General features: G+C 34.8%; 2 protein-coding genes across 2 annotated transcripts in view; both read left to right on the top strand.

The window, feature by feature from the left end:
* The first annotated feature begins 5 nt into the window (after positions 1 to 5).
* cyr (cypher) lies at positions 6 to 13,902 on the top strand. Its single transcript, XM_066388814.1, has 8 exons — positions 6 to 135; positions 4,765 to 5,016; positions 5,081 to 5,345; positions 5,516 to 5,709; positions 5,770 to 6,023; positions 11,070 to 11,241; positions 12,368 to 12,545; positions 13,513 to 13,902. The coding sequence occupies exons 2-8, from the start codon at positions 4,782 to 4,784 to the stop codon at positions 13,637 to 13,639; spliced, it is 1,425 nt and encodes a 474-aa protein (XP_066244911.1). The 5' UTR covers positions 6 to 135; positions 4,765 to 4,781; the 3' UTR covers positions 13,640 to 13,902.
* LOC136408051 (cytochrome P450 4d2-like) overlaps positions 6,060 to 25,330 on the top strand; it is a 147,611-nt gene continuing 128,340 nt past the window's right edge. Inside the window, exon 1 of the mRNA XM_066388810.1 lies at positions 6,060 to 6,065. The gene's annotated coding sequence lies outside the window, so the exon portion shown is untranslated. The remainder of the gene's footprint in view (positions 6,066 to 25,330) is intronic.

The raw sequence follows: 25,330 nt of genomic DNA, 5'->3' as shown, positions 1-25,330 counted from the left end.
CGCCGTACGTTCGCCGTCGCCGGTTCTTCAGTACGTTGCCGCAACCGCTATAGCAGCATTGGCCCGGTTTGCGTTTGTGTGAAGATGCGTACCACTGACCGGTAAATCATTTGATTCATCTAATTGAGCATTGGTGTAAGTATCATTTACATGTTTTTTTAATGAATTTAAAGAGCGAATTGAGCATTAATTTCCTGTGGATAAAGCCACGCACAAAGAAGCGATATCGTAGTAATAAGGAATTTGCTTCTGAGGTTCAAAAGCGCGGTTTTTAAGACCATTTTGAAGAACCACCACATAGGAGTTTCCAAAGCCGTCTTTTTCTTTAAAACGGAAAACATTTTAGAAGTTTCTACTTGGTAATAAGATATTGCGCATAATATCTATCCATACACAGTAGCCCAAATACCGCTCTCTTGGTCTATATTAATTCGACATTCTATATGTCTTTCCTGGCTTCTACGTACACATTCGCTTTTACGGGCCCTCTAGATGTTTTTTACTCCAGAAGGTGAATGTAGAGGGTCTCTTCTATACATTCTAAATGGTCCGTCTCTTCAATATTTGTCATCTTAGTTATTATTTAACTTGTCCTTTTAACTATCTCTCATTTCATCAATTTTCCGGTTAAAAATTCATTGCAATAGCCAATAATGAAAGATAAACTTCCCGTAAACGTGTGAGAACTTATAAAAATTATGCACTGTCGAAATAATTCCTTGAACATTTTCAGAACGCTCTGTATAAGAATTATTACTCTGATTCGGAGGAAAAATCATATTTTTTGCAATGTTTCCCCGTACATCCAAAGCATTGATCTAGGCACCTCACAATGCACCCATTTACGTCTGTTAGCGTAATTGCTTCTGAATCACCATGTATATTATTTTTTATATACATAATCCCAATTTTATTATGCATTTTGTCACACTTTTGTCATTGATTTAAATTAGTTAAATTTAAGAATTAGGTAAGATTTTTGAGTCAATTTTTGGAAAGTTCATCGATTCAAATTTGAATAAAACTGAATATAAATAAAAAAATTATTTCTCGCCGAAATTCAACTTGGAAGTCTGGTCAGTTTTTGGAAATTACGTTAATTTTTAATTTTTAGAAGTTGTTAATTTTCTCACATAAAATGTCTCTTTCAATAAATATAACGTTTACTGGCACTTCCCAAAAACAATTTGAGTCACCCTGCATGTACACAGGCTGGCATGCCTTATTTGAATAGAAAATAATTTCCCTCTAGAGCAAAAATCCCTAATAAATTGACCTTCGACAACGTCGTGTAATACACCCAATACATTTAAATTAGATTGAACTAATACTACCACCATTTACGATACCTTATAGATTTCTGGCAATGTTGCCGATGGCTCTCTTATTCGTTGGAACTCGGAATATTGTTATAGAAGTAAATGTTGATGAAATTTCATAAATTTGGTTAATTCTGATATGGTTTTTACAAAAATCGAACCAAAATAATATTTAAGAAATAAATTTTAACCGTGATGCCTAATTAGGAAACAAGCCATTTACATCTACAGGGTGTCTCGAAATTAAGTAGCAATAATTTAAGGACCAATTCTACGACCAAAAATATTAAGAAAAGTTCTTATAAATATAGAGCGACAAATGGACACTAAGGGCGGTACTACCCTGTTAAGGGCTGTCCCTGAAGATGGTTTTTTCTCAATATTATCCAAAAGGTTTAAGATACAGTAACAAAATTTTCTACGTTTACCAAACATTGCTTTTGAAAATGTATGTAGATAACAGGGATTATGGCATGTATTGTAATAAGCAATGTCCATTTTATTCGAAAATGGTACATTTTATCAACGCCAATTAAGAGTACCTTTTTCATGCAAAAAGTCTATATTTTCAACTGCTGTAGTCAAATCGTAAAAACAATTGCAAGCAAAAAAGCTGGGACCAAAAATACCCTAAGTCGACCCTGTAGAAAACACTTCTGAAATTTTGTTTTCAATTTCGTTTAGATTTTTGGATTCGACGTAAAATGTTTGGTAAACGTACAAAATGTTGTTAATGTATTTCAAACCGTTTCAATAATATTAGAAAGAAAACATCTTCAGGGGTGACCCTTAAAAGGGCTGTACCGCCCTTAGTGTCCATTTGCCGTCCTACGTTTATAGGAATTTTTCTTAATATATCTGGTCGTCGAATTAGTCCTTAAATTATTGCTACTTAATTTCGGGACACCCTGTAGTGTAGTAGTAGTGTAGATTTGTGACATCGACGCCAATGGCAGTATTAATTTATTGCTAATTCCTAGAGCAAGAAAAAGTAAACTAAAGCGAATGAAAAAAAGCGAAACTTTCATTCGTCATATCAAAATTTCTCAAAATCAATTTTATCCAACACCCTGTATAAATAATAAAATCTAATTTACTATTGGCAGCGTCGGGTAACACCCCTAGCACCGCTGTCGCTGCCTGATTTTTCTCATTAAACCATATTTCTTAAGAAAGAAAGTTTTTCGATAAAAACAGGAACAGAGCTCTGATGCAATAGTATGCCAGAGAAACTTTGCGATTAGACTCTCAGGGGCCTTTTCACTCCCCAATTCTTCTACTGTGGGGAGGAACCGTTCGCTGTAACTCATGGTCCGACTTTCTGTTTCGATACTCTGATGTAACTCTTCATCTAAAAATTCATCGATGCTCTCTTGCCAATTAATGGTATAATTAACCGGAATTCTTGTATTCAGAAAACAGTAGTTTTAACGAGAGCTTTCAGGAAAAATCACAGACAAAGCACATGTTTGAAATCTTCAGTTTTAACAAGCGAATCTTTACCGTATGCAAGATTATAACTTACATCATCTTTGATTAAAACTCCTCACTTATGACCCCAACTCAGCCGCAACAGCGTACAGTTATTACGTTTAATAATTAATACAAAAAACAACTTTCTTTAATTTGTATATTCAATTGTCTCAAACCAAGTGTCTTTGGGCCATTGTCCGAACCCGCGGCGTCGCCTTTCTCACCGCGATTTTCACTCCTTTGTGCGAACACTTTATTTATATTTGTTTTGTTTAAAACAATTAATTTATTGTTAAATTAAAAGTGGATGAAGAAATTATTAGACAATGAAGAAACAGTTGTTTATGTAACATTGTATAACAATAGAGGATTCAGCTAGATCGATAAATATCTCTGAAGATGGTCAGGATCAGAAACGAAGTTAACGGGTAGTATTTTGGGTTGCCTAAATCGAAACTGCTTCATCCTCTTGGAGAACCAAATATGACTTTCGGTTAGAAAGGAGGAAGCCCGGCAGTACTGCGGGTAATTCGTGCACAAATAGCGGTATCCCAGCTGCTATGTCTAATTCGAAGACAATAATCGTTGCCGAAGAGGTCATTACCATTCAAGGCCAGGCCGCGTTACGTGTGTATCTTCGACACTCGCCCGCTTCTCTCTCTGGGTCACTGTGTAATTTGAATTTGTAATTCGACCGAACTGTTGTGTCCGACTTTGGCACGACTCTCCTCAGTGTGACTTGGAGGTCCGTCATGGTTTATGAAGAACATCGATAAGACCTTCTTGTAGGAATATTTATTGATGACAGAATGCAAATTGTAAAATGCGAGATGAATTAATGTTCCGTTCACAAAGAAACAAAGGCCTCGAGTGCGGAAACGTGTGTTTCACTCAAGTGAAAATATGCTTATTAGACAATTATTTCTTGCATTTTCGCGTTAGTAAACGTGGGAATCTGCTTAATTGAAGCGGATTTAATTAGTTCTAATACTTAACAAATGCAACAATTATATTCAGGATCGGAGGCTTGTGACAGATCATAAGAGACACCTAATCGAATTCCTATAGCATGCCAGAATTTTGCTTTTTAACCCAAATTTCAGGCTTAATTTTGCTGGTAGAAAATACAAATGGTTAAAAGGAAATAAGTATGAACGTAATAAGTAAAAAAAAGTACAATAACAAACACAAGACATGATGCACGATCGTAAGTTTCTGAACAGAATGGTGAATGTAATTTATACCACTCGCAATGCAATTTTCTTACTTTCTAGATTATTTAGATGTTTTAATGATGTTTTTAGTAGTATAAATGCTTCATTATTTGTATGTGAAACACACTAAGTATAATAAATATTATCGCTGAGTCTAAAACGAGCGCCAAACTTCGTACAAAGCATAATTATTACTATTTTATCGTGTTTCCCCGTCTTTGAATTTATTGGTTTTAGGACTACTCAAACATGGCAAATTGTTATGTATTGATTACATATCAAAACTAATGTTCTACATTTTTGTTTAATTGTATAAAAAAGTTAAAGGAGCAACTACAAGATGAATTGTCTCTATGTAATAAAACTACTATCCAAGTCCGTTTTTCAGTGTTATTATATAGAAACACTTTATCTTATAGCTAGTCCTTCTTAGCTCTATACAGTTTGTGTGCTACAGATAATATCGTTACTAATTCTAATAATGGCTACATTTTATCACACAAACCATCTATTAATTGTTCGCGTATGCACTAATTTCCAATATTGTCAATTAAAGTTAAATTAAGTATTAACAAAAATAAAATAGAAAACTACATTTATCATTATGAGAACACTCTTATCTTACCCAATGAAACTTATTGTAATGGGGAATCATTCGGATTAAGTAATAATCAACCACAGAATCTTAAAATTGATAGCCGCACTAACCTACTAAACTAAACATAAGTACCGTAAGTTTAATTAGTGTTTCCATGTAGGTACCAATGATGTCAATATGGAACTTCCACTGCCATCTCCCCTAATATTTTACGCCATTATAATTATCGCAATCCCAACGGATAGCGCCTTTAGCCCTAGCCTCAGGTACCCTCCAAAGACTTCCAGCAACATAATCACCAAAGTAACGACCAGCTGCGACTCTCAGAACCTCAACATCACCATCTCAACAGCTCACCCCTTCAAGGGCGTAGCGTTTGCTCGAGATTTCGCACAGGAATGCAAAATTTTTGGTTATATACTCGTATATAAATAGCCATATAAATTTTTAAAATTTTATTTTTATTTGTATTGTAGGAACTCTCTCAAACAGTTTTTCATTGAGCCTCCCCACGTCAGGATGTGGGGTGCGTCTATCGTCCGCCCCCGGCAAAAATAACGTAGTCCGCATGGTCTACTCTGTATCTTTGGTGCTCCAACAAGACAGGCACCTCAGACAGATATCGGATCAGGAAAAGATGGTTCATTGCGAGCTGCAGGATGATGCCTTTCTGGTCAAAAGTCAGTCCTTATTCAGGGCTCTAAAGGGTGAAATTGAGGCAGGAAAGCAAGTGAATCACAGGTAAATCTAATTGCAGGCATTTACAGTTGCTGTAAACAGTTATGTACACAGGTCGTTCTAGATTATGAATTTTTATTTACGCCATTGCTCGTTATAGTTACTGTTATACGCGATATTAATGATGGCATCTGCCGCACGCAACAAATTTCGATATTTATTTGTGTTTCTAGAGTAGGCCGATTGATGAACGAAGGTTGGTCCAAGGATCTGAACGAAAGAGAGCTGGAAGAAGAGTTAAAGGAGGCAATGGCGGCGGCCAGGGCTTGGATGGAGATCACCCCAGAGAAACGTTTTGGACAAGCCCCAGCGGACATTGTTGAGGTTGGAGAAACTGTTTTGCTGACTGTGAAAGCCACATTACCAGGTGAAAAAATATATATTTTTATTAACAATTGTCCATTTATTACTATTCCTCTTTGTTTAGCTGGTATCGGTTGGAGATTGATCGATTGTACCGCTCACGACGGTCTCGGCGATTCCTCTCAAAAGTTGTTAGACGAGCTGGGGTGTCCAGTAGATGAAGCTCTGCTTCCAACCCCCAAATTCGGGCCTATTAAGCCCATAGCTTCAATGCGCCACCAAGAAGCAGTGGCTAAGTTCGCCGCTTTCAAGTTTCCGGACCGAGATCGATTGCATTTGCAATGCAGGCTGCAGATCTGCAGGGGAAGTTGCGAGAAGGTATAATACAAGTTTTGGTTCTCTGAGAAGAACAACAACAGCGTGGTTGATGTGAAGAGAATAAATTGTGTTTGGAAGAAAACATAAAAAGGCATTAAACTAAAGAAATCCCAAAGGGTCAAATAAGTTTCTAGAAAAATAAAAAATCAAACCAAAGGGAAATTAAGACTCTATTTCAATATTTCCATAGAAAATGGCTTGTAGATAAAGTTCATAGGACATTTGTTGTTAATAATATATATAAATGTTATTAATTTTGCCCTAAGAAACTTAAGTTACTAACTCAGATATGCTCAAACACGCGTAGTTTTCATTCGAGTGGCTACAAAATGTATTATGCAAAACGTCCCCAAAATACGAGAAGAATACAGTGGGTCAAAATTCCAATTTTTTTCGTTCGGAAAATTAATTAAAATCATAATTTAACAATTCCAATACACTTTCAACTATAGTCCATGAAAATTTATAGTACAAATCAGGTAACTTTTTATTCACGTCACAAAATATAACGATTGAGAGTCGTCTTACGTAAAATGACAAGTCATATAAATTTAATATGCTAAAGAAGAATAAAGATATATTTGAATGTCTAAATTCAACACCATTTTGTTGCATAATTGCGGCTTAATTTGTTAAGGTTTCCCGGTTGACCTGACAGTTGATATTCTGAAAGCGTTGATTATCGATAACTTTTGTTGTTTTCGATATTTTAAACCCTTGTTTTCTTGGCTCATTAACTTTTGTAATAAAAATCTGTTCTTCTCAGAACTAAAATAGTGTTCCTGGTTATTTATTATCAGTGTTGTTATTATTGTTGTTGGTATAATGCGCAAGTTCTTAAACGGGCGGTATAAAGAGCGTGTACCTGCTAAATTCCTGCAACATATTAATAGTGAAAAGATATAGTATCAGTGGTCATATGAAGCCTGTTATGTGAATAAAAATTTACGCGATTTATTCTATAAAAATGACAACATGAGAAAATAGATCATTTTCCTAAAATATTCCTATAAAATAGACATTTCCTCCCACTGTGTGACATTAGCTCCCATCTTGACGTCATCTTATTATGGCAGCTACATATTATAAGGATGTTTAATATGTGCATTGCTCACGCATTATTAACAGTAAAGGCCACTTTGTAGCAAAAAACTCCTTTGAATGTTAGGAAAAAACATAAAAACATAATTTTAACAGACTGTAGGATTTAGTGATGACTATCCTCATATCATCTCGTAATGCTCAGTGGTAAATAGGGGTTCGTGAATGACGCACGCGTGAGGAATTAACTGCTCAGTCGTGGTGGATTTGTAACGTAATTATTTTAACAAGTAACGAAGATAACAACTAAGACAGTGACAACAAAAATTCCCAAAGGATATCAAGTGCGCCCGTTTCGATCACTTGCCAAGGGTGTTCTGCTCTCTTGTTGTATATCACCATTGCCTGTCTCCCTGATCCTTGGTCATTTGCACTCCATGTGCAGCACACATGTTTCCTAGCCGTTGTCCACTTGTAAACGGTACAAGTGGACCCATGTGTCTCCTTTCCAACAAAGGGTATTCTTTCCCTTGGCCGTGATTTACAACGGGAGATGGGCAATGATTTACAACATGTAAGAAGTCCGAACACAGACTAATGGAGTATTAATAGAATTTTTCAAAACCACAAAATTTTTCAAACGTGTCCCTATACAGGGCGAATCTTAAATAGAGGTCTTCCTTTTTACATGACATAAATCTCAAAAAACTAAGCAAAACCTTTTTCGAAATCTCAAAAACAACCGAAATATGTTTATATGAAAGTTTTTCTTTTCTGTATAAAATCTAAATCCACCCTTGCATAAAATAATATTATGTAACAACTGCGAAGCTGTGGCAGTATTATGGTAACACTCTGCATATAGTATGTACCAACAGTATATTAATTAATTCGTTATTAGAGTGATTATGGGTCGTTATCAGTTTAATAGTATTAATGTTTGTCAAAATAACACATGTCATAGATAAAGTACAGAGTGTTTCAATTTGGAGTGTTTTGATAGGAAAACCTATTTCCTGACTAGATAGAAGAAAACTGATTTAGTTGTCATGGGTTCAATTATTGTGACACGTTTAATGTCAATGTAGTAATTTAGTAATCGGGTTTTTCCCCGATTGCTCTGATTTTTAAATATGTTATTTGTGGAGTGATTCTAAGCAACCTTTCTATATATACGTCGGACGCGGAAATGCCTCCTTCATGTATTTTTTATAGTTTGAAACTTTTTCGAAATCTAACTGTCTTACGGGACCGTGGAGTGTAGAGGGATGCTTGGCGGGGTAAAAATATAAAGGGAAAAGTTAGTAAGCAAGGTCTATATCTAAATTCCTTAATGAAACAAAAACCCAAAATGTAACGCAAAAAAAATTATGAAAATAAACTAAAAAGAAAAGAAATAAATTCTTACCAAATCGAACCTAAAGAGACACTAAAATATAATATAATATAACACTAAGGTCACGTTTATATTTCTTCTACATGAAAATAACTGAATGGTTCTCCTGTATTCTATTAATATAACAACACCCAATAACTCAGATACAAAAAATTCTTTCCCACCACCTTTGCTCCAAATTTCTCTTTGCGTGGAATTTTTTATTCGAACGAATCAGAAAACTACATAAAATATTAGCGTGGCCCCTGCGCAAAAAAATATTTGATACTAGTGATATTGGAAAACTACTAAAATACATCAAAACCACATTTTAGTTACCCCACCCAGCATCTCTCTTCACTTCACAGTGCGTAAGACAGTTGGATTTGGAAAAAGTTTCAAACTAAAAAAAATATATGAAGGAGGCATTTCCACGTCCGACGTGTAGAAAAGTTGCTTAGAATCACTCCACAAATAACATATTTAAAAATCAGAGTGATCGGAAAGATGACATTTAAGTAAATATTTATCACTTTTTTTCTACTGTTTACCGTTTTCTTACAAATTGCTGCAACTTTATTTTTTTAAATATAAATCATACGTGGTATTACAATTACAAATAAGCCATTCGTGGCTTAACAAAATAGACAATTTTAAACCTTTTTCAATGATATACATAACTTTAATAGTTATTATCGAAAATGATGGAAATACAACGAATTTTTGACATAAGCTGGTTATGAAAATTACCTTCAAAGGAGTTGAGACCTAAAAAAAAAGATAATTTTAATTCCTTCTAATAAAATGAAGTAAATTTTAAAACATATTCTTACCATAGGTACTTAAACTGAGCTCAAAAAATGTACATATGACAGAAGGCAACAATGAAACCTAAAAAAAGATTATTTTAACAACCCATATTAACCCATACAAATTTCAATACCTTTGATAGCAATTTTTAAAACCAACTTATGTAAAAAAATGAATATGTTATATTTCCGTTGTTTTTAATAATAAATATTAAAGTTATACATATATATTGTTGAAAAGTGTTTAAAATTGTCTATTTTGTTAAGTCATGACCACTTATGATTTATATATGAAAAAATAAAGTTGTGGCGATTTATAGGAAAACGATGACCAGCAGAACAAAATTGAGCATTCCATTAAATTCCTCTGAAATAAATGCTATAATAATGTTTTTACGCAATTTAATAAATAATAAAGTTATTGGCGATTTTCAAAATGACCAAAAATCGAAAAACCTTCTATATCTTAGTGGGCTGTGACGATATCGGGAAACGGTTTTTGACATTAAACATTTCTCAAAAATCGACACCTTGACATCTAAATTAGTTTTTTTTAATCTAGTCAGGAAATAGATTTTTCCTGTCAAAACATTCTAAATTGAAACACCCTGTACATAAAAATAACAAACCTTAAATGTTTACGTTTTTAAAAAAATTGATCATTTTTTTGTGGCACTTATTATTTCCGTTTATATCGAATTTATTATTTTGTGCAGAAATTGATTTAGATTTTGTACAAAATGTATTAAACTTTCACATGTGCACATTTCAGTTATTTTTGAGGTGTCAAAAAAATGTTACGTAAAGATTTTGCTTAGTTTTTTGAGGTGTATGTCGTGTTGAAAGAACAACCCCTATTTAGGATTCGTCCTGTATATTTTAGCGCCTTTCCCTTGGATGAGTGTAGGGTAGACAACCAGAAATACACTGAACTGATTAATTTTTGAATACTTAACTAAGAACCTTTAAAAACACTATAGAATGATTCATAGAGGTTGAATAAAATTTACAAGATATACAGAGCGTCAACATTTGACGAGTCCTAAAATTTGTCGACGTTTTATGTTTTATACAAAAGCGATGGGAAACTTTCCTGCAATAAAAATTACGGAGGCTTCTCTGAATTTACTAAGAATACAACTTGCAACAACATATTCGCCAAATAAAATACTTATTTTCTACAAGAATAATAGATAAAATTGATATAGATTAAATTTGGATTTTTCAACATTTACGCACAAAATCATAAAATTACAAAATGGAAATTTTTAAGCAAATCCGCTTTGCGACCATGTCAGTGGTTGTAACTTATTATTACAGATAGATAAAAATGCAATTGAGTATAAATAGCCACAAAATAAAGCAAATAATTTAAGAAATTAAGCAAAAATTATAATTGATTTAAAAATGTCCCTTTCTCTAACTAAAGTTTCAATTTAATTTGAGATTAAATTGATGAAGGTATCCTGAGAGAAGCCTATCTAATAAATCATTTTTTTCAGATTGAAAAAAATCTACCCAATGATGGGGCATTCAAATCAAGGCTACATAGAAAATTTACAATATTGACAACCGTTGATGTGAACGAACTTATCATCCGCTATCATCTCACCATCCATCCTGTTTCTATTTCTGCGTAGTCGCTAAAAATTCTAAACTTAAGGATATTCGTTAATTTAATAGTTTTTTTCAGTTTATTATAATTCATACATTTCAACAAATTGCTACGAAAGGAAATTCTTTAAAATGCTATTTTATAGCTTATTAAGGAGTGAGGTCGATTTTCCTACCTCTATAACAGTCTTTATTTTGTGTTTCCAGATCGACTGTGAAGAATCGCGAAACGGCACTACTACAGAAAACCGCATTGGACGATCGAATTCGGACAAAGAAGGCGAAATTCTGGATCGTCTGGAGGTCTACAACAGCGTAGAAGTAATAGCCCCAGAAATAGATGATGCAAATGAGTTTAGGAAAAAGATACAATCGGCCGGTAAGAATATATCGGAAGGAGCGTTATTTTATCACGATCAACCTCTTTGTTCTTTCTGGAAATATCGTGAAATTCTATTTCTGTCGGAGTAATAAATTTGCGAAAAATGCTCTTGCCCTAAAGGTGAGCCTCAGATATAGAATTGCCATAATTCAAATACCTCTCCAAAAGGAAATAGGTGTGAGACAGTGCATATCCGCTCTTCATCACTTCCCCTTCGCCTCGTCTCTCCATCCCTTAATTATCTCTTAATATACCTCAATTTATACACTCACGAGAAATAGAAATATTGACAAAATGGCGAACAAAACCTCCTCTCTAACATAGATTTTTGCACGACATTGACAAAGGCCCATACGAATCAATCACGTGTGTAAAAGCAAAAAAAAAATAAGGTCCACTCGTAGAGATAGAGTTAAGTGCAGTATTATCAAGTTATCCGCAATGCGAGTAATTTATTCCGGTTTAATTGATAGTTGTACGGGAAATCATGCGTTCCCGGCATTTTTTTTAATGCACGCCGTCCGATCGGCGCATTACGTAATTGAGGGGTACCGGCGCACTTTTATGCGCCGCACAAATTTACAACGGCCCTATAAGTACGTAGTGCCCAGAGATTAGAAGAATTGCATCTAAGAGCAGCCTCGGATTTTTCCAGGAATCAATCAAGCAGCCTCATTCTTCCTGCTTCATATGCATATTCATGGGCCAACCTCTGTTTATTATTATGTTGGATGCGATGGGCATGGGCGGGCATCGTTTGTTATTTGTGGTGGTCTTCGCACAGTTGACTAGCCAAGGATCGGTTCAAGGGCGGCGGATAAATAAAACAGCGTCTTGTAGGGTGACAGAAATCACATTACGGGTTGGCAGTGGACTGTGTAAACTGCAATTTGTAAACTGTAGCGCACGTAATGGGTAAATTATGGGCTAATATCCGATGCGCCTTCGTAAAAAAATAAAAACAAAGGAGTGAAGTAATGAAAATTGATAGATTTCGCTACAAGTCAAGCGGCAAATAATGCCCTTTGTCTTGTCGGGCCTCGGGAGATTTACACCATGGAAATGCGCCCATAAACAACGATATAGGAAACTCCCCCTTGATGCTTTATAATATTTTTCGCAGATTTCGACAGCTATCCGTTTCCGAAAATTCCAGGAGACCGCACTTTTTGCGTCTCGGTGGACAAGATGGCCATCACTTTCTGCGCTTTGGGGGTGATTTTCTTAGTGGCCGTTGGGGTGGCCGCCGGAGCTTTGGTCAGCGGAAAGAGATCTCAGAACGGGATGCAGTATTATACAAGGTAAATACCGAAAAATTAGAAAATCTCAGAAAGCTTTGCCATTGTATTTTATTAAGTTTTAATTTGTTTATTAATGAGAAATTGTGGCGTTTTTTTCAAGATTTTGTAAATTTTTGAAATGTAACCAGACAATTTGGAGGTAAAAACGTGGAGCCTCGATTACCTAATGAAAAATTAATTATTTGTGCAAATCATCAATTCGTCCGTGGCCCAGAATATTACTCGATTTCATTTTAAAAATTAATTATACACATACATTTTTCTACACTATTGATATTATCTCATATTATTGACCTTGATATAGATCTTGATTGCCGACATAGTCTACACCATTAATCTATTATTATAAATACATCTCTATCTGTTGCATTCATACTGCACAACTGACAGATGCGCCTCATTGATGACATTACTAGATTTGGAAGATTGTGATTTTCACGAAATTACTAGTTTGCATACAAGTTTTTAACGTTTTTTTTTAAATAGGAAATATGAATTATTAATCTTTTCAAACACTACTGAAAAGGAACATAAAGCTGTAAAATGTTGTAAAGAAAACCTTAAACACAGTAAGGAATTCGACCATAACAACCAATTTCGTTTAATGAGAACCGGAAGCGCAACAAAAGACGCGCTTGATATTAAACGTAATAGATCCACAAAGTTATGATGAATAATACAATAATTTGACATTAATTTATAAAACACCTCGCTACAATTACCCTTTTTTAATGGAACAAAATAATAATTGTAATCAAAAATCGGATAAAACGTATGTAGAAGTGGGAGCTATGCGAAGCTCGTGCATAGCAAGTCACCCAGAGGGAAGAAATCTCTATTCTATAAGACTCATTTTTGGTACATTAAAAATAGTTTTCTATATCGTAAATCCAAAAAAGTGTAAAAATTTGTTTTAAGTTTTAGTCTTTATTTTACCCAGAAATTAATTTTTTTAAATGTTTTTCAGGAGTCTATTTTCGAGTAGCAGCGGTGGTTCAGCTTTTGGAAGCAAACTTCTACTGCAGGAAAGTCCAGTTTTCGGCCAATCCTCCTCCTCTACATCCAATCGGATGCAATATGGAAGAATCTTATAATTAAGTAGATTATTAGTTAAGACTGATGACAGGCTATTTTGTATATACTGTTTAATTTAAGTACAAAATACTATTATAAGAAGAAACTTTTATAAGTGTGTCTCGAGCGCTTTAAAGCTCCTTTAATAAGAGCTTCAGAGCGCTCATCAGCAAAAAATAGGTCTTGGTTTTGTACATTTATACTCATAAAATTCTTCTCGTGTACTTGACCAATGCCAACTCAATAATAATTATTGGTGAAGGCAATTTCAATAAAAATGTGTTCAACAAGTTTATTTTTTGTACATAAGGGAAGCCCTTCACAGTTCGCTGACCGTACACCATTGTTATACACCAAACCTTGTCACACGGGGGCTCTTTATAAACGATTTTTTGTGCCCTATGGCGTGCACTTTGCCGTAATCCATTAATAATTAAGGCCCGATGATGAAACAAATTAGAAGGAAATTATATCCATTTTATCGTTTCAAGCAGAGTCATCGGAGGCCGTAAAATCGATTCAGAGTTCCCAGGATCTGTGTATTACCTCTTTATCGGCAATAAAGACGTCGTGGCTTGTTTAAGATGACATGCAAATTAATTGATTTTTTCACGATTTTGACCAGAATTGTGCGTTTCTAGAATTAAAATTTTCTCGGTTGACAAAAGAAAGATTGAAGGTTCTAAGCTGAAAACTTGTTTTCGTCGAAAACCTAGATGGGAACCATCGAAATATAACAGAGCTTTAATGAGACCGTTGTGGTTTTTGCTATAGTTTATGGTTGATTTCTGCGAATTTTAATTAAGATTCCTTCGCGGGTGCATTTCCATAAAACCCCTCAACCAAATCCGTTTGCATCATACCTACTTACAATTCAGAGCGTATTGTGATGGTCAGTAAGCCATTTTCCACACTTTTTGTGTGTGAGAAAATTCTTCGTGTCGCTTTTGCGCCAACTGATCGAACTTCAAGGCTTTAGCGAAGAGGCATATAAGACTTTTTTTTTTCTGGTGCAATGGGGGTGCACGAACCCGAGCAATAATTTTTTCCCACGGCGTGTTGAGAATGGTAAATCACGTGGTGGAGCGTACACCATCTTCGGATGTTGCATGCGGTGGTACCTCGAAGCGACCTGCTGGACCGTTGCGGCGACACACTGCCCGGGAGTGCCGATTATATTCGGTTGTTCTGTGGCAGGGTACTTTATTGGTAGCCATAGTTGGTAGGTACCATGAAGGACAAGCCAAATCAACCGTGACCGGCGGGAAACTTTATTTATACGGGTAGTTAGGAGTTGAATTTCCAGCCCGTTGACTATACCTACAGCCATCATGAAAAAAAACCACAAACAATTTTTAATTTTCCACAAGTTTAAGTTCTATCGATTGGAATTGACCTTTGTCTATGCTGGGTGCTACGGCCTTTAATATAAATCACGCTAACAGGTTTTATCGTGGTGCTCTCCTAACTATATGGCAATTATATCTAAAACGTAAAATTAATAAATGATGGCACAGCTGAGGCACAAAAGGATCCGTTTCAGGAAGTAATTAGAGGCCCGATTAAATACTTATTTTCGTAATGGACAAGAGTTTCTGCCTGAGAAACGGACCTGGCACATTTGTGGGAGGAACTTCGCGCGCTCGTCTATTTCAAAACTTGCGTTAGAATAAATGGACGAGGGCAGTGACGGTACATTCAAGTTTTATCCATTGGAGATTAATAATCATAAATTGTCCAACAAAAATCATCTAAAGAAATTCAAAGAAGAAAAAATGCAATATCTCAAAAACCTGCAACATTTGAAAATTACTAAAGCCCTGAATAGCTCCGTGTACTGGCAATTTCTTGCACAAGCGTAGCGCAAACCAATAATATAGTAATACACAGGGCGTCTAATTGCAGAAAATTAGATTTCAGGCCTTTGAAAAAACGCATCCAAAAAACCTGCCATATTTCGAAACTACCAAAAACCATGCATTGGTTTTTTGCGAAAATGTTTGCGAAAGAACAGAAGACACCAAAAACTTAGTAATATGCAGTGTCTCGTTCGGCACTAGCTGCATTTAAATGTCGGAAGAAATGCCAGAAATACTCCTATTACAGACTGAATTTCGTGATGTAACGCACAATGATCAAAAATTGTGCAAAAATCGTTCAATGAAATTCAAGTACAGAAAAACATTCCATTCTTTATTTCAATGCTTTGCTGCTAACAACATTTTACTCAACAGACGAGTCCAACGTGCATATGTATTTGCCTTTTGCTCTATTTATAATCACATAATAGAGCAAGAAAATCAATTCACCATTTTGCCAGGAAATTATAATTTACCACAATTTCTTAAATTTTTTTTAACTCGTCAACATCTTTAATTAACTTCTTGACCATTAGCCATCACGTAGATAATCGAGAAGAAATTTCGTCTAATCTGTTACCAATTACCGTACCGTTAGCAGGGGGTTCTTGGGCGGCTAACATCCCGGGGGCGGCCGCCCACATTACCGGCACTAGCTGCGTCTAAACATTGCGAAAAACGCTAGAAAAGCGCCGATTTGATTAGAGCCTGCACTTCGTGATGAAACGCACGATGATGGGAACAATAGGAGCCCGGAAGAAGCCTCGACGAGGAAATGGGTGAGTCCTTCGGCCTTCAATCAGCCCAGCAGAACTTCAATCAGACCCATATTAGCTTGCAAAATGGACCTAAGTGATGATTGTGGAAAAGCTTCTATTGTGCGTATATAGTTGAAGCAATGACATGGCGGCCTTTGAAAGATGCGTTAAAGTGCTATTACCAGAAAGGGGCGGTAGAGTTTCAATGTTCCGGCGTTGCTTCGAGGTGTTCACGAATCTTCGGAAGTGATACGCAATTTGAAGAAAATACGCAATTACTCCAGAAACCTGACATTTAGGCCTGTAACTGTAAAACGATTAAAATACCTCCACTAATGCACACTTCATTTAAATTCGATGGCCTCTACGTAACTAATTCATTTCATCTATTTTTACGCAGCATTCTATTTCCCATTACCATTTCGATTGGCCCAAAAAATCCGACAGACTATGCAAAAACAAGAACTCGTTCAATAAACACTTTAGAACCGGAAAAGTTTATTACGTCCGTGTATATCTATTAACAATTTGCTTGATTAGAACTTCATGACCCTTTTAAAGTAAGACGTTATAGATGCTTACCGGAGGTGTATAAAAGTTCTGAAAGTCATGCCCGAGCCGTGTGAACCGCGCCTGATGTGAAACGATTCCGAAACACCATAAAATTTACTATTCTTCGAAATTGAAATGCCCCCTGAGCAGAGCGCTCATGAGGTGCGAAGAGCGCGCTTAATGACCATCGGGAGGAGATCATTTCACTGAATAAATTAAGCTGATAAATGGACCGATGAAAAGGAAATTGAAATATATTTAATGTATCTCATAATATTTTCCCTCATTGACAAATTCCGCTATAAATTTTAAATTTGTTTGGTTGCCAAGTTTTGTAAAGCAATTTTAAGTAAAAAATATTAACGTCTAAGGCATTATTTATGGGATAGGTACTCTTTATTTTCTACGAAATTACTAAAAAGATTGTATTAATTCTTTTTTTTTTTTTAAAAGCTCACATTTCAGAAGTTTCGAAAGGTGTTCGAAACATTTCTTGACAGAATGGTGAACGGAATTGCTTCACGATCGTCAAGCTTGTTATCAAGCAAAAGGATAATTGGAAATTTCGTTAGTCTTTCACCTTCTCATAATCTTACTGAACTGTCACAAATTTGGTTTATAACACAGAAGGCCTTATTGCTTACTTAAAAACCTCATATAAAACTATTAAATCCGACGAGCCTCTTATGGTTGGAAATGCCTCATACGCCTCTCCCTATCGAATTTGAAGTGTCTTCTATATTTCACAGAAACACAATTACTGTAGGTGTTTTAAAAATACCTGCCACAAACCATTAATATCACACCTCGGCAAAGTATAATGGAAAAAGTTTATTTCCATTTTTCGATCGTAAACCTTAACTATAAAGAGCAATGAGACTGCCGCTCGGCTAATGAAAAGAGACCGTAAATACAAGGGTATGTCATTGAAAAGATGCCAATAGTTGCTAACTAAAAAGAAGAATCTCCCGCACTATTTGAGTCACAGGATATTAAAGCCGAAGACGCCAAACTAGACGCGATTATTTCCATTTGTCGATGTGACGAGATACTTTAAATTAATAATAGCAACCTTGATGAGGTTTTTGGAGATTTAAGGGGTACGATTACTATGAAGTCATTATAGGCATTTGAGGCTGACAAAACTATCGTGAGAAAATCATTAACTTTTAATGAACAATATTAATCTGTGCTATATTATATTGAAAAGTATTACCTGTAGGATCACGCCAGGTTTAAATTTAATTCAAGTGGGCATTAGATTAGCTATGCCTTGACGGCATTAAAAGTTTTTCGTACTGAATGTAATGAAGTGCAATTCTGACTGGGGATCGTAATTTGCAATGCCACCTTTTTTTCAGTTGAGTGCCAGGGAAGCAGCTGTAAAACTTGACTATTTTCGCTTGATCGAAGAGACTTCCTACCGAATTTCAGAGCCACTGTTACGGATGTGCTACAATGCGCATCAAAGAGGACGTACACCTGTTAACATCTGCTAATGGCTCGGAAAATTGATTATTAGTCGTCAGAAAGAGCATTGTTATTGTGCTTTCCACGCCACTGCAAAATAAACCTTAAAAGCAAACGAAAGCGCCGAGGGGCAATTATTGTTTTTACTCTGATACAAATGGCACTCATAAGAGGTTAAAAGCCCGTCCATAATAATACGCCGATAACAATTCCCATAAAGTATGGACAATAATAATGGCATATTAGCACTTATTCTAAGAGTCGCGCGGACTTGCATTTTGCACTCTAACGAACGTAAATTTCGCACCTTAATTATTGCTCTAAGACGCTCGTTATTAAACTAGAAATGGCCGAGGCACTTAGAGACGGAGAAAAATCGGAGGCGTATTAACGTTTTCATCGGAGAATGCACGGCCTCCTCCCATAAAAGCCGCCGGCTAATGGGGTGTCAAAATTGCCGGGCTTTGGTGGTTGTTCGTTAGGCACTCTACCGGGATAATCATACGGAATTATGTTGTTACGTTACGACCATAAAGCCCTCGTCAGGTTTAAAGTGGTGAGCAATAAGGTTTCTCCTTTGAAGAGCTCTTAAAACCGCATACAAAGTGCTAAAGTAGATGACGTAAATCTAGTCAAATCTATATTAAAAGTTCCTGGATGGCATAACCTACGAGGACCTCGGTACTAGCCACATTCCTATTAACTTATGGATGATAACATTGATAGCGTCACTATATTGTGGAATGTTTTACAAGTTTTCTTTTAAGTTTTCGGGACAGTTTTTCTACGCGAAATATAAACGATTTGCATATAACACAATAGCACAATCAATGGGATACTAAAACGATTTATCCACGGTCACGCAAGATATTATCATTCTTTACGAATTTCAAATTTCAACAACTCCTATTGTGAAAATCTTTGGTAAAACTTACCTTTTAAAATGCCTCACCATCATCTGTACTATAATTCACCTCTATCGAAAATAAACATAAATCCTTAAAATATTACAAAGAAACCCTTAGGAATAGCAAAAATGGACCAAACGAACTAAAATAGCGAATTTGACGTAATGGCGGAATGAAACAAAAAGCAATCGGTATTATGATCGATAAACACAAAGGGGTTTTTGTTTTAGTTTTCTTCGAGCTTTAGCAAGAGTAAGATGGAGCGATACTCGCAGTTGCACATCGAACGCCAAAAATGAAAAGTTGTAACTCCGACGACGCTGTCAAACAACAGATTGTCTTATGTTATGATGATACTTTTTGACAGTCTCGACCGAATATCAGTATTACTATTATTATGGGAAGATCCGACTAGGACAGATAATTCATTAAAACTCATTATTCCTTATTAACTTACAAAAGGGATTAATATAAATACTTCCTTTTGCAATTCTAGCATCAATGTACCAGAAGATGCTTTTTGCCAGTCCTCTTTCTATGGAATAAAGTCGTTTATGTTGAAAACTGGGCAGAGATAATTTTTCAAGAGTATACAGTAAGTAGAAAAGTATTCATACACCCGAGCGAATCCGATTTATTTGCAATTTTCGTAACTTAAAAGCCATGTGAATCATAAAACATTTGCAGAAATAAGGCATCATTACAAATTTATGAAAAATGTAACCAGGAAACTGTCCCTGTACAAGGAAAATGAAAAGAAAAATCTTTAGGTATGTCCAAAAAAGTATTCATACATTGATGTTTTGGTTTATCTTTTTGCCAAATTTGCTATTTACAAATTCCACTTATTTGCGATAAGAAACACAACTTAGAAGAAAGTAAATTAAAAATAATAGTTATGGGGCGGAGAGGAAAAGACATTAGCGAAGGTGTCAAAAAGTAGATAGTCAAATATCATCAGGAAGAAAAGTCTTATAGAAGAATAGCAGAATGTGTTGAGATAAGTTATACTACATCATATAGGAATACAAATCAACAGAATCTGTCAATAATTTAAGACGCTCCAGAAGACGACGAAAAATAATGCAACGAAATGAAAGCTTCATTCTACAGCAACTTAAAAAGAACCCCCAATGTAAGCGCACCTTATCTCACCTTACAATTAGAACAGACAACCGGATAAAAAAATCATACAGAGATCATTAGATACCATATCAGGAAAATGGAATTCCATGGAACAAGATTAGCCAAGAAACCCTGGATAAATAAAGTGAACAGAAAGAAACGTGTTGCGTTCACTGTTGAACATATAAAAAAACCCATGGAGTTCTGAAAATAAGTTATTTTCTCTAATGAAAGTAAATATTATTTCATTAGATGTACTTTATTTGGATCTGATTGTGTCAAGACAGTGTGGAGAAAACCGGGGGGAAATATGAAGAAGCGCAATTTGAAACCAACAATAAAACATGATGGTGAAGACGTGATGGTCTGGGGCCGTATGGCAGCAAATGGTCTGAGTAACTTAACTTTTATTAAGGGAAACATGGAAAGATTCATGTATAAAAATATCCTGGAAATCAATTTAAAAAGTAGTGCTGAAAAACTTAGACTAGAAGAGAATTTTTACTTTCAACAGGATAATGATCTCAAGCATTCATCAAAATTAATTTAAGAGTGGTCACTATACCGTGTGGAAGTTTTGGATGGAACAGTCCATATAACTAAGATGCCGAACATATGCGGCCAAAATCTTCGGACACGTTGATATTTATTTTTTCTTACGGTTTTTTTGATGGTAAGTAAATTCATGTATACAAAGTAGCCCAAAAATCAGGTACGACCACCAACTTTGTTTTTCAAATGGAAATACCTATTTTTTATTTCATTTTTGAAATCCTCGCAAAATTCTAAGTGTGTTTCATGTACTATGTCTTATACTTAATCGCAACAGGTTTCGAGAAATTTACAATTGAACATATAAAAAACTAAAACTTTTGATTTGTTTTAAAATTTTTTTGATCCTGAAACGGACTGATTTAAAAGAAAACAGCACCCTCTCATTATCACGTTAATGTTAGGGCTTATTTGAATAACATTTTTCCCGAACGCTGGATTGGGAGACGAGAGGTAATTGAATGGCCGGCACGATCACCTGACCTCACGCCTTTAGATTACTTTCTATGGAGTTATCTTAAGAGTAAGGTATACTTTAACCAACCAGCAACTATCGAAGCCTTAAAAGAAAAAATCCGTAATGAAATAAGAACAATTACCCCAGCAATGCTTCAAAATGTCAAACAGGAGTTCATTCATCGCCTTGTTTACTGTCAAGAAGTAGGTGGGATCGAATTTGAACATTTAATTTAATTGTAGCTTGTTGTTTTATTTTGTATTAAATCGGTCCTTTTCAGGACCAAAGAAATTTTATAAGAAATCGAAAGTTTTAGTTTTTGATATGTTCAATCGTAAATTTCTCGAGACCTGTTGCATTTAGGTATAGGACATGGTACACGAAATACATTTAGAATTTTGCGTACAATTCAAAAATGAAATAAAAAATAGGTATTTCCGTTTGAAAAATCAAAGTCGGTGGTCGTACCTGATTTTTGGGCTGCCCTGTATACATGAAATTACCATAAAAAAACCGCAAGAAAAAACAAAAATCGACGTGTTCGAGGATTTTGACTGCATATGTTCGGTATCTCATTTATATGGACTGTTCCATCTAAAACTTCCACACTGTATAATATATCTCATTTTTTAAAAACACTACCTCAATCTTCTGATCTCAATCTAATTGAGCACTCATGGGAACATTTGGACAGACAGATAAGAAAAAGAGAAATTTCGAGAGAAGAGCAACTTGGTAATATTATTTTAGACTAATGGTCTAAAATACCTGAAAATATTACCTATAATTCAGTTGAATCAATGAATCGTCATTTACAGGCTGTGATCGATGGTATGGGGTATCACACCAAATATTAATAATTTTTCATTGTTATTTAGGGTCATAACAGAGTGGTTTTCATAGTGTTTAAACACTTTTTTGGGTGTACCTAAAGACATTTTTATTTATTTTCTTTTTATAAAGAGGCAGTTTCTTGATTACATTTTTCATTAATCTGTGTAATAATGTCTTATTTATATGAATATATTAAAGTTTTATGATTTAAATTGTTTTTACGTTATGAAAATTGCAAATAAATTAGATTCGCCCGGGTGTATGAATACTTTTTTTGACCTGCTGTACATTTTTTAATATTCCGTGTCTTAAACGTCTACATCTCACATAGAATTAAAGAAAGTACAGCTGAATGTTTACGAATTCACGTGAATCCGTTCACGTAATTTCTGAAGTGACATTTTATTAAAAGTGGTGTAAATGCGCGAACGAGCCGAGTAGGTACGTGTAAAAAAGCTCACTCGCATCTCTGTGATTCTTCAGTTGAGATTTCTGAAAAATTGAGTTTTCTTGCGGGAATTGCGATCTTTAGTCGACTTTTCAGGGAAAATATGTAAATCCGTCACATATAGATAAACCTCTGTAATTTCATAAGAGCCTTTACAGGAATTTTATTTTTTTTTTAAATAGGGACCAAAGTCAAACTTGGTCAAACAGTACTTCACAAATTCGCTACAATTTTAAATTCCATCTGATCATTTTTATTGTTGCCAATTACGTAAGCGTATATTGTGCATGTTTAGGACTTTTTCTAATTTCAGCTTATCGTGATCGAAAGCTACATGGGGAAATATGGCGAAACGTTCATAAACTGATATCAAAAGTGAAAAACTTGTTATACATACTATTTTACATATTTATATGTATATTAGAGGATTTATTTCGCCCCTGTGCGAACCCCGCACTCGTAAAAGTTGCAACTTTGGAGTTTTTTAAAGTTTTTTACTAAATGACGCTCAATCTAAAACAACGGGCTTCTACCTCTTTTGTTTGGAAATAATCAAGACGACAGATGATTTGACATTAATTGTCAAACATGATCGATGTTGCCATATTGCAAGTGTCATCTTTAGATTTCTTTCTCTAGAAAATTTCCTCCACATTGAGGCTTAAGACAATTTGTTTCTTAAATATTTACACAATATCCGGCGGAATTCTAATACAAAGTTTGACTTCAATTTTATCTTTGAATTCTAAAGATAATCTCTTCTGACACAATGGCAACGAGGTATCGTTCTCTTATTTTCGACTAATTATAACAGTGGATAGCATGACGTTTGAAGTCAAACTACGATTAGTGTTGTCATATTGTGAAAATAGTCGTAATAGATTTCATTTTCTAGATTTTTCTTCACCTGTCTTTAAAGCAAGCGATAATATGATAACTCATGAGACATATCCTCATGTCGAAATCGACTTAATGGCATCGTCTTCTGTACGGTGTGATAATTTTATCTTGATAACATTTCATTTTGCAGCAACTTTTCTGTTTCCAAAGATACGTGAAAAAGGTTGTTCTTTAGGACTCATTCACAAGTTTTTTGTAAATTTAAAATGAGGTCCCAAATTGTCAAATTTTGAGATTTATTGAGGAAACTTGCATTTTTTAAAATCAAACATCCTGTATATTTTTTAATTTTCGTATTCTAGAGAAAATTCTAAACATATTTTATATAACACTAAGTACGTCTATTTCTTACCGTTAACTTAGTATGGCAATTTAAAAGTTGAAAATAGTTTTCGTGTTATGCAGGTAGGCTCTACCTTAAACGACCTTGTTAGAGTTAGCGATTTGCCTTCAGTAAATAATAGTAATAGTATTAAAACACGGTATTGAAATGATTTTTCTTTACAATATCATAAACTTATTCTTTTATTACACATCTATTGTGTAATTAATGAAAATAATCATTCACATTTAAAAGCAAATAACAATTAATTATCTGCTACTATTTGTTAGAAGAATTGCTAAAAGTGACCACCCTGTTGCTCAATGCATTTTTGATAAGCTTTAATAGTATGTCCCACCAAATTAATGAGGACTTCTAGTTTCTGTTTGAATTCTTGATCAGCGTTTGCTATTCTTAATTTTAATTGGTGAACGTCATTGCATGTAGTTTCGTAAACTTTACTTTTCATATATGCCCAAAAGAAAAAACCTAACATCGTTAAATCAGGACTCTTCACTGGCCAAGCTGTTGTTCCCCTATTTCTAATCCACTCTGGATATTAAAGATTAAAAACATTTTTTACCTTCTTAACACAACGTGGAGCTGTTCCGTCTTGTTGCCAAATTATGCTATTTACTACGTCTTGAGGCAAATCGTTGATGTAGTTTGTAATTTCGTCTTGCAAAAGTTATAAATAAAGATTTCCCGTTAGTTTTTGATCTGTAAATAATAGACCCCAAATGTATCTGTCTATTATGCCGTACAAAACGTTGACGGACTCGTATCCCTTACTGCCTTATTTGATTAACAATTCTGGAGTTATCTTACGACAAACAGCAACAATTTTGTTTGTTGTGGCAGCCTTTTCTAGTAGAAAACGAACTTTCGTTTGTCCAGAATATGTTCATCTAGAAATCATTGTTTTCATTGTACCGATTTAAAAACACACAAATCATGTCTTCGACGGTGTCGATCTTCAGTGAATTTTTGCATTTACTGATATTTGAAAGTTCTATATTTTTTTTATGACTTTGTACACAGAACTGTAACTAATTCGCACTTCTTAAATTACCATCCTTGTGGAACTAGCTGGATGGGCTTCGAAGTACCCAAATTGATTTATTTCATTAGCTTCATTTAAAACTGAGAAATTATTAGAGACTTTCTTGGCACGTTTGGGAGACCCAGTTTCGACAAACTTCTTATAAACTCTATTAAAAATTTGTTTGGAAGGAACTTGGCGCGGAAGCTGACTAATATAATATAATTTAGACGAGCTGCAGCTGCACTTTTATTATTCATTAAAAAAATATGAATAATACCTCTTGTTTCTTGTATTAAAAATTGACGAAACACCAGTGTAAAAGATACATAAACCTCAGAACAATTAAAACTAGAACTAGAAGTATTTATTATTATATATATTTTTTGTTTGACAATTGTTCGTACCATCTTTTGTTTAGGTTTGAGTTTAATCCAAAGCAGCCTTTGATTATTTTGTATTGAAAATTCGCATTTTTGCTTTA

The sequence above is a fragment of the Euwallacea similis genome, chromosome 4 (genome assembly GCF_039881205.1).
Source record: "Euwallacea similis isolate ESF13 chromosome 4, ESF131.1, whole genome shotgun sequence".
In the NCBI taxonomy this organism is placed as follows: Eukaryota; Metazoa; Arthropoda; class Insecta; order Coleoptera; family Curculionidae; genus Euwallacea; species Euwallacea similis.
This window is presented reverse-complemented; position numbering and strand designations above follow the sequence as displayed.

Excerpts from the sequence above, each read along its gene's own strand:
- cyr (XM_066388814.1), top strand. The coding sequence starts at position 4,782 with ATGGAACTTCCACTGCCATCTCCCCTAATATTTTACGCCATTATAATT. Across the intron at positions 5,346-5,515 it reads GGAAAGCAAGTGAATCACAG|AGTAGGCCGATTGATGAACG; the intron begins GTAAATCTAATT and ends TTGTGTTTCTAG. Across the intron at positions 12,546-13,512 it reads GGGATGCAGTATTATACAAG|GAGTCTATTTTCGAGTAGCA; the intron begins GTAAATACCGAA and ends AATGTTTTTCAG.